The following is a 13,795-nucleotide window of genomic DNA, read 5'->3' on the forward strand; positions in this document are numbered from 1 at the left end:
GTCGTATTTCTAACCCAGACCACCTGACGCGGAGGGTGTGATCTCATCCATCACAGGCTGGTACTGGTCAGGCTAGTCAGTATGCAATATCATCTCCCCTGTTCAGCAAAGGTCTGAGCTTGGGATTTGCTGAATACCTTCACAGCAAAATGACTAGGTGTTTGAAACAGACCCAAAACAAAAGACAGAAAGAGAGAGAGAGAGAGAGAGAGAGATCTCAATGTCTCTTTTTGAGATTTAGCTGCAGGTTTACAACACCAGCAAATCCCTTGTCTTCCTGCATCCCCGCAGCCCTGACAGTGTGTTTGAGCTCTGTCTTCTTCGGGAAGATAAGGACAGCATCACAGGCTGTGAGACTGGGCAGGGGTGGCACTGCATAATTCACAGTTAGTTTAAAGAATCACCAAAAACAGCAAAACTCTGCACTTTTTTTCTTTTTTTTGGCCGCGGGATCTTATTTCCCCGACCGGGGATTGAACCCGGGCCCCTGGTATTGAAAGCACCGAGTCCTAACCACTGGACTGCCAGGGAATTTCCAAAACTCACCGCTTTAAACCCAGACCTTGGGCAAAGCACCCACACACAGCTAACAAAGACACCCTCAAATCATTCCCGTCTCACTTCCAGGGAATGTAATGGAGCCCTTTAAGGAAAAGCAGCATTTAATCCACCTCCTCTCTCAGCTATGACAATGCTCTTTGCAAGTTCCCACTACAAATGCAAATCTTTTCCTTTTTTCTTCCAAGAGAAAGTCACCCTTTGAGGATGATTTGTGTGTGCGTGTTCATATGAGTGTGTGTGTGTGTGTGTGTGTGTGTGTGTGTGCCTGTGTCTGTGTGTGTGACAAACTTGGTTAAAACTAATATTCTGCCACCTAAAAGACCCTGTGCTGCAAAAGAGATGAAAAACGTAGATCAGAGGTAAGCAAGTCATGGCCATGGGCCAAATCCAGCCAGCCACCCCTTTTGGTAAATACTGGAACAGACATACTGACTGTTTCTGTATCTTCTATGGCTGCTTTCACACTACAACGGCAAAGTTGAATAGCTGAGAAGGAGACTGTAGGGCCTGCAAAACTTAGAATGTTTGCTATCTGGCCCTTTACACTAAGTCTGTCAACCTCTGACCTAGCTCATCAGGCAAATGGCTTACACCCACCCACCCCAGGGTGAGTGCCAAAGCGTGGGTCACAGTATAAAACCAGACGTGTGTTTGTCTCAGGAATGCGTTTCAGTGGGCACAAAAATGGCACCCAGTCACGCCATCACCCACTGGCTGTTTAACCCATAATGACCCCTCCTTACCGTCCCCAGTGGTGAGAATGAGAGCGTAGGCTTTGATGGGTCCATGGCTGGCTTCAAACCCACTGAATTTGACCTTCACAGAATTGTGACTGACAGATGTAATATTAGGGGATCCATCTGGAGAAGGAGGGTCTGAAACAGAACAAAGCAAAACATGATCACCCAACATTTAAAACCGAAGAAGGAACAAAATTATTATGGAGAGGATTTGCTGCAGTGCCCCGCTCAAGTTCTGCCCTTGCTCTGGAAGCTGTGTGCTGGGCTCATGCAAAGCAAATCCAGAAGCAAAGGGCAGGGATGGGAACTGGTGGGGAACAAAGATGGCAAGTCCTGGGGGAGCCTGCCTAGCTGACAATGACCCCTTCAGTGGGTCCAGCCACATTGCCAGGGTGGCCTCCTGGCAGCCTTGTTTGTAGAAGATAACGCGCCTTTTCTATCTTCCCCCAGTCCCTCCTGACCCAGAGAGCTCAGATTCCTTATTTTGAGAATGGGGGCAGAAGAAGGAAAACAAGACGGAGACTGTGTGGGTAGAACTCGAAGGTGAGAATTTGGGAGCTGAAAGCAGACATCTGCCAGCACATGGACTTGGCCCCAGGACTGGTTGGTCAGAGAACAATGATGGAGCAGATAGTCACCCAGAAGGAAGCAAAGATGACATGGAGAGAACATACTTTCTCCTGAGACCTGGCTGCATTCCGGCTCTGCACCCTTCACACCAAAGTCCTTGTTTTTTGCTGGGGTAGGTTTAAAACTCTGCCTAGAGAAATCCAACTGACCCTCTTCCCAGAAACCAGAAAAGCCCACACGGGAACATTCCGTTAGTGGCCTTCATGATCTTGTGCCTCGCCTTCCCAAGCTAAGCTTGTGAAGCCACTCTCTAAATTAACACAAAAGGAAGGAAAAGGTGAATTAAAGATGATCTCTCTCCACACACACTCTCTCTACCTAAATTTGTCTCCCACATACAGTTTGAGTGTTTCTGTTATTATAACCAAAATTCAGGGAGACTGAGAAAACTGAACTCCAAAAAAGAAAAAGACCATAACACAATTCTCCAAATGTATGCTGTCCAATACAGCAACCACTAACCACATGTACCCATTGAGCACTTGAAAGGTGACAGGCCCAAGTCTGGACATAAAGTATCTCATTAATAACTCACTTTATACAAATTACATGTTGAAATGATAACATTTTTAATATACTGAGTTAAATAAAATGTGATCAAAACTCATTTCAGCTCCTCCTTTTTTTTTTTTTTTCTGGCCATGCCAGGCTGCTTGTGGGATCTTAGTTCCCCGACCAGGGATCGAACCCAGGCCCCCGGAAGTGAAAGCACAGAGTTCTAACCACTGAACCGCCAGGGAATTTCCAGCCTCTCCTCTTTACAGTTTCTTAATGTGGCTCCTAGAAAAGTTCTTATTATACAGGAGGCTCACATGATTTTCTATTGGAAGGCACAGCTCTAAACCATCCTTCAGCAACCTCTCAAGTAACTGACCGCAGTGGCCACTTGGAGGCGCTGTCCAACGTCTAAGTGTCAACTGCCTCAACAGACACTTCCTAGCACCAGCTCCCACACCGTCCACAGCTCTATGCCTTTTAGTGGGCCAGCGAGGAGTCCCCAGCTCCCTGCCCCAAGACAGCTCACCCACCTCAAAGCCTGGAAATCCTTTCCTTCTCACTGTTTATCTCAGTCCTACACTAGAGGGACCTTGCCGGCCACGCTCACCATAGTGCCCCTTACCCAGGCACACAGTAAGCAATCAACAAGTGTTGGCTAAAAGACCATCGCTCCAACTCTCCCCGGTTTACCCATCCCACCACCACTTCCTGCCTCTCTCAGAGAAAATGCAGCTCCACTTTTATGTTAAATAAAAAAGTGTCAAAGTTGTACATTTAAAAAGCATGCTAAGTTTGTACATAAAAATTCATCTGAGGAAAGGGAGCTACAGATTAAAAAGTGAGAGAATCACTGGACTAAATGCTGAGTGGTCATTATCTAACCCTACCACGCACTGCTCAGCTTCAGAAACAACTAACTCTAACAAGCTCCTTCCCTTCACTAGGTACTGTGCTCAGCCCTGGAGATACCGGATCAGATATGGTTTATGTTCCTCAGTGGCTTATACCCACTGAGATGACATCATAAAACAGAGAACTACAAAAAAGTACCCAACAAGGTCCACCGTTTCTATTACACTGTAGAGTGCTGCAGAAACACAAAGGATTGTGACCCAGGGCCATCCTATATAGCTGTGTACTACACAACTCCAAGGAGTCCCACGCACACAGTGGACTATACGAATGGTGTCCCACGGAACTATGCAGTGCACAACTTGACTAGCCATACGTGGCAGCTCTGAAGTGATCGTCCACCTACACTACCTCATCTAATTTGTACTAACAGTCCCGCAAGGCAGGTATTATTTCCCCTTGTTTACAACTAAGAAAAGCAAGGCTCAGAGAGGTTAAGCAGCTTTTCTGAGATCACACAGCTGGTAAAAGGTAGACTTTACAATCAAACCCAGGTCTGCCTAAGTCCAAGGCTCTGTCAATAGAATCCCTCAGCCATTTTCCAAGTCAGTGTCCCTGAAGTAAGAAGCCTTTTCTTCTTACTACTTCAACCACCAATTCTTTAGAAATTGTCTGGAAACATTCTGATACCCTAAAGGATATAGTATATCCAGGATTCAAAAAGCACAAAGCAAAACCAACTCAACCAGGTTGACCTAAGACATAATTTTGGCAAAGACACAGGGAGCGAAAGACAGATAAAAAGGAAACAAAGAATGAATATAACAAAACAGATACAGACTCATAGATAAAGAAAACAAACTGCTGGTTACGAGTTGGGAGAGGGGAGAGGGGAGGGGCAAGACAGGGGTAGGGGATTAAGAGGTACAAACTACTATGTATGAAATAAATAAGCGACAAAGATATACTATACAGCACAGGGAATACAGCCAATATTGTATAATAACTTTAAATGCAGTATAATCTATAAAAATCATGAATCACTATGTTGTACACCTGAAACTAATATAATATTGTAAATCAACCATATCTCAATTAAAAAAAAAAAAGCAAAGAAGTAATTTTTTCCAAGTTCAAAATAAAAGGTGGTCAAGAAAAGATTAACTAGGGGGATCTCTCGTGAATGATCCCATTTCCCAAAACAGCTGGGGAGCTTGTTAATACAGATTCTAGGGAAATATGAATCTTGACTGAATATCTATCTGATAACACTATTAAAAAAAAAAAAAAAAGAAAGAAAAAAAAAGGATTGTTGGGAGTTCCCTGGTGGCCTAGAAGTTAGGATTCCGGGCTTTCACTGCTGTGGCCCAGGTTCAATCCCTGGCCGGGGAACTGAGATCTCGCAAGCCACACAGCATGGCCAAAAAAAAAAGTATTGTTAAATTTTTAAGGGTAATGGCAATAGTAATGTGGCTATGTTTGAAAGAAAGGGAAAAGGAGTCCCTATCTTGCAGCAATATATACTGAAAAACTTACAAATAAAATTACAGAATAACCAGGACTGGTCTCAAAGAAGTCCAATAAGGGAGGAGGGGATATAAATGAAACAAGATTGGTCAAATGCTCACAAATGTTCAGCTGAGTGATGATGGGTACGTGGATCCCATTATACTGTCCTTTGCTTTTGTGTATATTTGAACATTTTAGGGGAACTTACTTAAAAGAAAAGGTGGCAACAAATTATTCTGTAAAACGAAGGAAACTTTTGGAATGTAAAAAATTCCCTCACTAGATTTCTATAGATTATATAGATTCTATAGAATATATAGACTCGATTTCTATAGATTATATAGATTCTATAGAATATATAGACTCGATTTCTATAGAATTGGGTTAACAGTCCGTGCCAAAAAAACCCAAATATTTTTGGATAAATTTTTTTTAGAAACAGGTTTCTAGGCCACACTTGTAGACCCTCTGGGTCAGCTTTCCAAGGTGACCACAATGTCACCTGGCCGCCCTGCCCTCCCTCAAGCCCACCTGTGATGCCAGTGAGGCAGGTGTTCTGGGTGGGCGGTGCCATCTTGTTACAGGACCGGGCAGTGATGCTGATGTTGTACAAGGTAGAAAAATTCAAATATGTGACTTCCGTCCTGTACTCGGAGCCATTCTCCGAGGAGCAGCTCTCCAGGTCCGTCATATTTTCCCAGTCTCCGTGGCTGACCTCCAGCTCGAAGCCTGTGTTGGTGCCGAAAGGGCAGGCCCACCTGAGGACCAAGGTTGGCTCTTTGGGGACCACTTCACAGTGGAAGGAGGTTACTGGTGCAGGGTCTGCAAGGCAAGAACAGCACAACGTGAGATTCTTGGACTTTTGCCTTTGCAAACACTGAAACTTGGGGAGCAGGAGGTTCCTGGCCCGTTGGTGATGAGGAGACAGCCATGGGGCATGACAGAAGAGGCAGAGGCTGACCTTGAATCGGGCCTTACTGAACTGTGTGACCTTGGGTCAGTCCCCCAACTGTTCTGAGCCTCAACTGCAGGACTGTCTGAGGATTAAATGAAACAGTGGCTGTCAGGGTCCAGGCTGGACGGGCACAGGGCTCCATGAGAGGTAGCGACAATACAGTGGAGGCGGTAGCAACTTCTTCGCCTGCGTCACCTCATTTTGGGGCCCGCCTGACAATCCTTCTGGAACAGGCAGGGTTAATAATGTCCTATTTTGCAGATGAATCAACTGAGGCTTAGAGAGATTAAGCAATTTGCTAAAGATGACATGGCTGGTCAGTGGCGAAGCCAAAACTGGATCTCAGGTTTTCTAAATCCAAGTCCAGCGTGTTTTCTACACATACAACAGGCTAAATAATCCATGGTAAATGGTATCGGTTTCTTCATCTCTAAAATGTGGTGTTATTTGTCTCTGCCTATCTGAGGGCCAATAGCGTTTTATTGAGGGCCAACAAAAAACTGATGTAAATGGGAAACTCTGTATTAATGTACTGGGGGTGGGGAGGAATATTATCATTACTTTAATGTTGCCGTGTTTTAAAGCAGGAGAAGTTCTAAAGAGTCACCTAGTGCAACGCCCACATTCTCCACCTGAGGCCTGGAAAGGCAACCTGCCCAATGCACACCTACTCCCACTGTTCCTGTTCCGTCCACCCCCACTCATAAATGCTCATAGATATCTTTCTTTTGCTACAGGCTACAATAATTGTAGCTACGATAAACATTAGCAATGGAAGCCACCCAAATACCAAAGATCAGAGTCTAGACCCGGTGAATGGAGCCGGAGTTAGCAGAAGGGACTCAAAGCTTCAGGGATCCCTTTAGCCACTCCACGTGAAAACTCAGAGGTCATCAAGGTTCCAGCTCCTACACTGCCAGGGAGGCTGATCCGATGAGACCCCTCTTCCCCTTCCAAATCAGCCTAAACACATTTGAATGGCTTGGTCTAAGGAAGAGACGAAGCAGGTGCAAAGAGGGTAGGGAGTAGGGTGCTACACAGATACAGAGGTGATAAAGGCCCCACGATCAAAACTGTGAGCAGACGTACTCACAGCCGTCCACAAAACATTCCCCGGATTACTCTCTGAAAGTTCCCTCAGTTAAACACACGGCTCTCCTTCCCTTTAAAAGATCACAGCTTTTGCATCGAGACATTGAGGATCAAGAAAGGCAAAAAAGCTGAGCATCCATTTTAACAACATCCTTTCCGTCTTCTTCTTCAGCGTAAAAGCCAAACTATGAACTACAAGCCCGGACACCATCCATGGCCTGGCCCGTCACCTCTTGCATCTTGGGCCTCACCTCCTCCCCCTCCCCCTCTTGCTCCCATGGATCCACCTCTGCCACCCTGACCTCCTGCTCTTTCTTCAATACAGCAGGTACGCTCCAGGCTCGGCACCCCAGCACTGGCTGCCCCTCTGCCTGTAATGCTCTACGCCCCAACCTTCACATGGCCTGCTTTACACCCTTCAAGTCTTTGCCCAAAAGTCACCTTTTCAATGAAGCCTTCCCAAGATAAACATCTCATTTCCCCCGTCCTTGTTTATTTCCCCCTCCTTAGTAATCATCAGCTAATAACCTATTTATCTTGTTTATTATGTCTTCCCTACCAGAATAAAAGTTCCAGAAAGGCAGGGACTTGTCTGTGTCCTTTAACAGTGCCTGGCATATAGTAAATGCTCAATACATATCTGTTGAATGAATAAATGATGCGGGCAGCAAGACAGCACTAATAAGCTAATAGGATGCTCAAAGAGAGCTTGGGGTCTATTATCACACACCACACAAAAGCTAATCAACTAGAGTTTATTTCAAGAACCTATGTGCAAGTCCAGCATCATACAAGAAGGAGTCCAAGAGGCACGTGGGACTACTCACCTGTACAGAATGACTGCCAGCCAGGTGCCAGTGACTCGGTGACATTCCCCACCTGTGTGAAGATCTCTACGGTGTATGAGGAGCCAGGTGTTAACTCGGTGACTGTAGCACAGGTGGTGCCGATGCCTGTGACTATTGGTGTGGCCTTGCTGGAATTTCCATCCTGCTCAATAAGAAGGCGGTAGGTGTACCTGAGAGAGGCTTTATCCAAGTTCTGCCAGTTTAAGGTTGCTGCTGTGGTGTTGGTCCTTACTTCAATGTTGGACACATTGCTGGGCCCTTAGTTTTTAAAAAAAAAAAAAAAAAAAAAGCATGGATTAGCTTGAACCATTTTATTATTTGCATATAAAAATAGCCAGAAAATTAAATTTAATTTAATAAAAAATAAAAATAGCCTGGCTCCTTTTGGGAAAGAATAAATAAAGCTAATATTTGCTGGACTCGAAAGATAGAATGCTTTCCAAAAAAGACATTCAGAAAATAATTATACAGATTAAATCTCAAAAGAATGAAAGTTTTTCAGGCTTCTTTTAATACTTTATCTGAAATATATTTTCAAGATGTAATTTCTATCTGTTTTTGAAATATGATTAACGAAAGAGAAAAACATATGAAAAAGACATTATGAACTACCACTTCTACCATATATTTAGGTCAAATATTACCAAAGTACTTCCCTCACTTTTGCATGCAAAGCGCCTCATTTGGGCTGCATCTTCCAATGCCAACATGACAGGGTGACCCTCCTCTAGTCTGTATTCCAGACTAGAGAATGAATAGTCATGTTTTCCATGCTTATGGGATCCCTTTCTGCTTCAGAAGACAATTCCAAGTTCATATGGCTCAGCACCAAGTGCCCCAAGAGCACAGAAGAACATTTGCTGAGGCCGATGTTTTCAGCTTACACAGTTTCACATTCTACCTGGAGCCCAGAAACACAAGAGCCTCTTATTCCATCATTTAACCAATGCTTACTTCCTGTCCTCCAAGTGAAAGGGAGAATACTCCCTTAGGAGGGTGTTCTAAGACACTTACGTGTGTACTGTGCAGTGGAGTTGGATTGCCCCCAGGTATCGTTCATTTCTGGGAAGATTGTGATGTTATATAAGGTGCCCGGGATCAGGCCCCCGAGAGTGATCGCTTCATGAGAACTATTTGTCTGGTTAGAGCTGTGCTCAGACTGTATCACTACACAGTAGATGTACCCAGTAACATTGTCCGTATTCCGCCACGCCAACTGCATGTCGGTTGTGGTGACATTAACCACACGGATATCAAACACTGCACTGAGGTCTGGTCAGAGGAAAGGAAGAAAAAAGGAAGTCTATTAATGACCATCATAACATCCAGCTTTATTCCAAAGAGTCTGACAAGAGAACTTGCTCTTTTGCCATCAAACCCTCAAATGAGTTCACATAGGGCAAACTCTAAAACTTAGGTGAGAAACACACACACTCAGTTCTTTCAAGAATTTTGGCTCTTCTGTAACACAGATGAACTTACCAGCTTATTCTATCAGTTTTCTGGTCTTTTGTTTTTTTTGCTATCATAGAGATGCCCCCTTCGGGGGTCTTCTGGAGTGGAAATCACGGTCAGTTTCTTGATCTGAGTGCTAGTGACCAGATGGGTTCTGTTTGTGAAGATTCATCAAACTATGCACTTAGGATGTGTGTGCTTTTCAGTATGTGTACTATATCTCAGTAAGTAGTTTTTTTTAATCACTCCCTCAAAAGAAAACATCTTTCTATAACATAGACAGGCATACTGAAGAGACAAACTGAAATAGAGTTGACACTAAGTGGGAGCATTTGAGGCTGGAGTGACGAAGGGAAAAAGCACACATGCCCTCCACGCTCAGAGCTGGGAGTCAGAAGTGATATCACCCAATGAGTCCTCTCGGTTCTGTACTCGGATCATCTCACCTCTACACACTGAACCAGCTGCAATATGAATGCACAGATCCCAGAAACAACTAGATAAGAGGACCTCTTTTCTGCCCTTGCTTACAAAACTTTTCTCTCTTTACCCAGTAACCAAGGTCACCTCTAAAGAGGCAAGTTGAGTAGATAGGGGACAAAAGAGGGGAACATTTTCACCGTAAAACCCTTTGTATTTTTTAAAATTTTGTACCACATGCATGTACTATCTGCTCAAAAATTAATTTTTAAGTAGGTTCTCCTTAAAGGAAGGTAACTGAGAATCTTCTTTCCCTACCACCGGATTCCTGATGTTAAAGGGATTCCACAGACAGAAGACCATGAAAGGCAGCAGTTTTCTATAAACATAAAAATAGTAGAAATAACCTAAATATTCCATAAAAAGGGAAGGGCTATATACATTGTGATCTGGCTACAAGATGAAATAGTCTGCAGCCACTAAAAACATGAAAACCATAACAACTACAGGAGGGAAGTTATGATATATATGGAGTAAAAAGAAAAAGTTCAAATACAAAATAAAATAATTCATATAATAATTACAATGATATAAACTAAATATATGACCATGGACACAGATAGAAAAGGAATTCAGTTGGGTTAGAAGAGTGGAGTTACTTTTGTTTCCCTGCCTTTTTGTGGTAGTAAAATACATACAACATAATATTTATCATTTTAACCATTTGTAAGTGTACAACTCAGTAGCATTAAATACATTCACAATGTTGTGTCACCATCACCATCATCTGTACCCAAAACACTTCATCATCCCCAACACGAACTCTGTTCCCATGAAACAACAACGCTCATTCCTCCCTCCTCCCAGCCCCTCTCTTCTACCTTCTGTCTCTATGAACATGCCTATTCTAGGCACCTCATATAAGTGGATTCATATGGTAGTTGTCCTTCTATGTCCAGCTTTTTTCACTTAGCATAATGTTTTCAAGATTTATCCACACTATAGCATGTCTCAGTACTTCGTTCCTTTTTATGGCTAAATAATATTCTATCGTATGGATATACCACATTTTGCCTATCCATTCCTCTGTTGATGGACACTTGGTTGCCTCCACCTTTTAGCTATTGTGAATCATGCTCCTATGAACATTGGTGTAGAGATAACTGTTCAAGGTCCTGCTTTCAATTCTTTTGGAAATATATATACATGTAGGAGTGGAATTGCTGGGTCATACGGTATTTGTTTCCCTTTTTCAAAATTGCCTTTAATGCTGTTACATTTATTCTCCCCAATAACAATGAACATTGGCCAATAACAGAATCGTAATACCCTATGAGTCTAGTGCCTTATTACAACTCTTCTTGATTTCCATTCAACCGGACAATTATAGGCAATAGTACAAGAGATGCCTTCTCCTTATGAATAGGCTTAAATTACTTTTGCAGCTGTACCATATCAAAGCACAGTCCACACTCTGGTTAAGACCTCAGTCTTCAAAATCAGACAGAGGCCAGTTCACTACCTTGTCACCCTGGGCCAGTTACTTAAGTTCACAGAGTCCCCATTTCCTACTCTATAAAATAGAGATGATAATAGTCCCTACCTCATGGAGTTGTGTTCAAAATGTTTAAATACAAGATGACAGCCCAGCCATTTGTAGACCCTTAGTATATTATGTTATTATTACATTAAATTCTGGTCGTTGGCAAGTCATACAATATCAAAGGGACCCCACAATGGTGATGCCCTTACCATTAGCAACATTCTCAAAAAGAAAGAAAAAAATATATGTTGATACTACGACCCTACCTCAAAAGTCTAATCTGAAATTCAGACTTGAAAAGGAATTACTGCACTTCATCTGAGGGATGCATTTTAGCAGTTCCCATATTTTGGAAGCAGATCTTCCTAGTAGCTATCAGTGCTTAACCCAACCAACAGAGTTGAAGAAACCTACACAAGAAGAATCTCAAGAGTCCAAATGACTTCACATGTGGCTCAAGGAATCAGTCTCATTTCTTTATTCCTCCCTTCTGTGGAAAAGATTTCAATTCCCTTGCAATCAAAGATCAAGGAATACTGTATGTTTTCCAAGCCTTCCCAAAAATTTCATTTCAAATTTTAAAAACAATAATGAGCAATAGTTTTCATGAAATGTTTTCATCAATATCAATAGGCCTCAAAGAACTAACAAAACTACTGTATCACAATGTTGTTTATGAAAGACTATAAATAATCTACCTGTCCAACAATAGGGGAGTAGTTAAATATTTATAAACTTTAGGGTTTCAGGACCCCTTTATCTTCTTAAAACTTATTAAGGCTCTCAGAGAATTTTCATTTATTTAGGTTATATTTATGTATGCTATAATAGAAAAATTTTAATGAGGAAAATATTTAAAACATAAGAATACACAAGCATGCATTCCATTAGCCAACAGAAAAATGATCTCATCCCATGTCACAGAGCATCTAGAAAACTCCACTGTACACTCATCATGAGAGAATGAGAGTGAAGAAGCCAAATAGCATTCCAATATTATTACGATAATAATACCTTACAGGGTTTCCCTGGTGGCTCAGTAGTTAAGAATCTGCCTCCCAGTGCAGGCGACACAGGTTCGAGCCCTGGTCCAAGAAGATCCCACATGCCACGGAGCAACTAAGCCCGTGCACCACAACTACTGAGCCTGCGCTCTAGAGCCCGAGAGCCACAACTACTGAAGCCCATGTGCCTAGAGCCCCTGCTCCGCAACAAGAGAAGCCACCGCAATGAGAAGCCCGCGCACTGCAACAAAGAGTAGCCCCTGCTCACCACAACTAGAGAAAGCCCGCAAGCAGCAACAGAGACCCCACGCAGCCAAAAATAAATAAATAAAATAAATAAATTTTTAAAAATAATAATAATAATACCTTACAGACCCGCTTGAAAGAATCTAGGGGACTCCCAGAGATCCCTGGACCACACTTTGAGAACCACTGATCTAACCAAGGGGTCAGCGAACTTTTTCTATATGGACCACAGAATAAATATTTTAGGTTTTGCAGGCCATTTATTCTCTGTGGCAACTACTCATTTCTAGCACAAAAGAAGCCATAGATGTTATATAAAGAAATGAGCATGGTTGTGTTCCAATAAAACTTTACTCTCTACAAAAAAACAGGCAGTGGGCCAGATTTGGCCCATGGGCCATTTTTACCTGTTGACTCCTGATTTAGACAATGGAATGTCAGGCAGGTATTAAAATTATCCTGCAGAGAAGGAAAGAAATCATAAAGATCAGAGCAGAAATAAATGAAAAAGAAATTAAGGAAACGATGGCAAAGATCAATAAAACTAAAAGCTGGTTCTTTGAGAAGATAAACAAAATTGATAAACCATTAGCCAGACTCATCAAGAAAAAAAGGGAGAAGACGCAAATCAATAGAATTAGAAATGGAAAAGGAGAAGTAACAACTGACACTGCAGAAATACAAAGGATCATGAGAGATTACTACAAGCAACTCTATGCCAATAAAATGGGCAACCTGGAAGAAATGGATAAATTCTTAGAAATGCACAACCTTCCGAGACTGAACCAGGAAGAAATAGAAAATATGAACAGACCAATCACAAGCACTGAAATTCAAACTGTGATTAAAAATCTTCCAACAAACAAAAGCCCAGGACCAGATGGCTTCACAGGTGAATTCTATTAAACATTTAGAGAAGAGCTAACACCTATCCTTCTCAAACTCTTCCAAAATAAAGCAGAGGGAGGAACACTCCCAAACTCATTCTACGAGGCCACCATCACCCTGATACTAAAACCAGACAAAGATGTCACAAAGAAAGAAAACTACAGGCCAATATCACTGATGAACATAGATGCAAAAATTCTCCACAAAATACTAGCAAACAGAATCTAACAGCACATTAAAAGGATCATACACCATGATCAAGTGGGGTTTATCCCAGGAATGCAAGGATTCTTCAATATACGCAAATCAATCAATGTGATAACACCATATTAACAAATTGAAGGAGAAAAACCATGTGATCATCTCAATAGATGCAGAGAAAGCTTTTGACAAAATTCAACACCTATTTATGATAAAAACCCTCCAGAAAGGAGGCATAGGGGGAACTTTCCTCAACATAATGAAGACCATATATGACAAACCCACAGCCAACATTGTCCTCAATGGTGAAAAACTGAAACCATTTCCACTAAGATCAGTAACAAAACAAGGTT

The 13,795-nt window shown here is 42.3% G+C and overlaps 1 protein-coding gene across 2 annotated transcripts in view; it reads right to left on the reverse strand.

Annotated features, from left to right (window-relative positions):
- Positions 1-13,795, reverse strand: part of PTPRJ (protein tyrosine phosphatase receptor type J) — a 165,108-nt gene that overhangs the window by 24,356 nt on the left and 126,957 nt on the right. For both annotated transcript variants that reach the window (XM_082341100.1, XM_082341099.1), the window contains 4 exons: positions 8,700-8,957; positions 7,665-7,943; positions 5,322-5,612; positions 1,305-1,436 (listed from right to left, as the gene is read on the reverse strand). In XM_082341100.1, coding sequence (XP_082197226.1) covers positions 1,305-1,436; positions 5,322-5,612; positions 7,665-7,943; positions 8,700-8,957 — 960 coding nt within the window. The remainder of the gene's footprint in view (positions 1-1,304; positions 1,437-5,321; positions 5,613-7,664; positions 7,944-8,699; positions 8,958-13,795) is intronic.

Source organism: Balaenoptera borealis (assembly GCF_965194805.1).
Source record: "Balaenoptera borealis genome assembly, chromosome: 11".
NCBI lineage: Eukaryota > Metazoa > Chordata > Mammalia > Artiodactyla > Balaenopteridae > Balaenoptera > Balaenoptera borealis.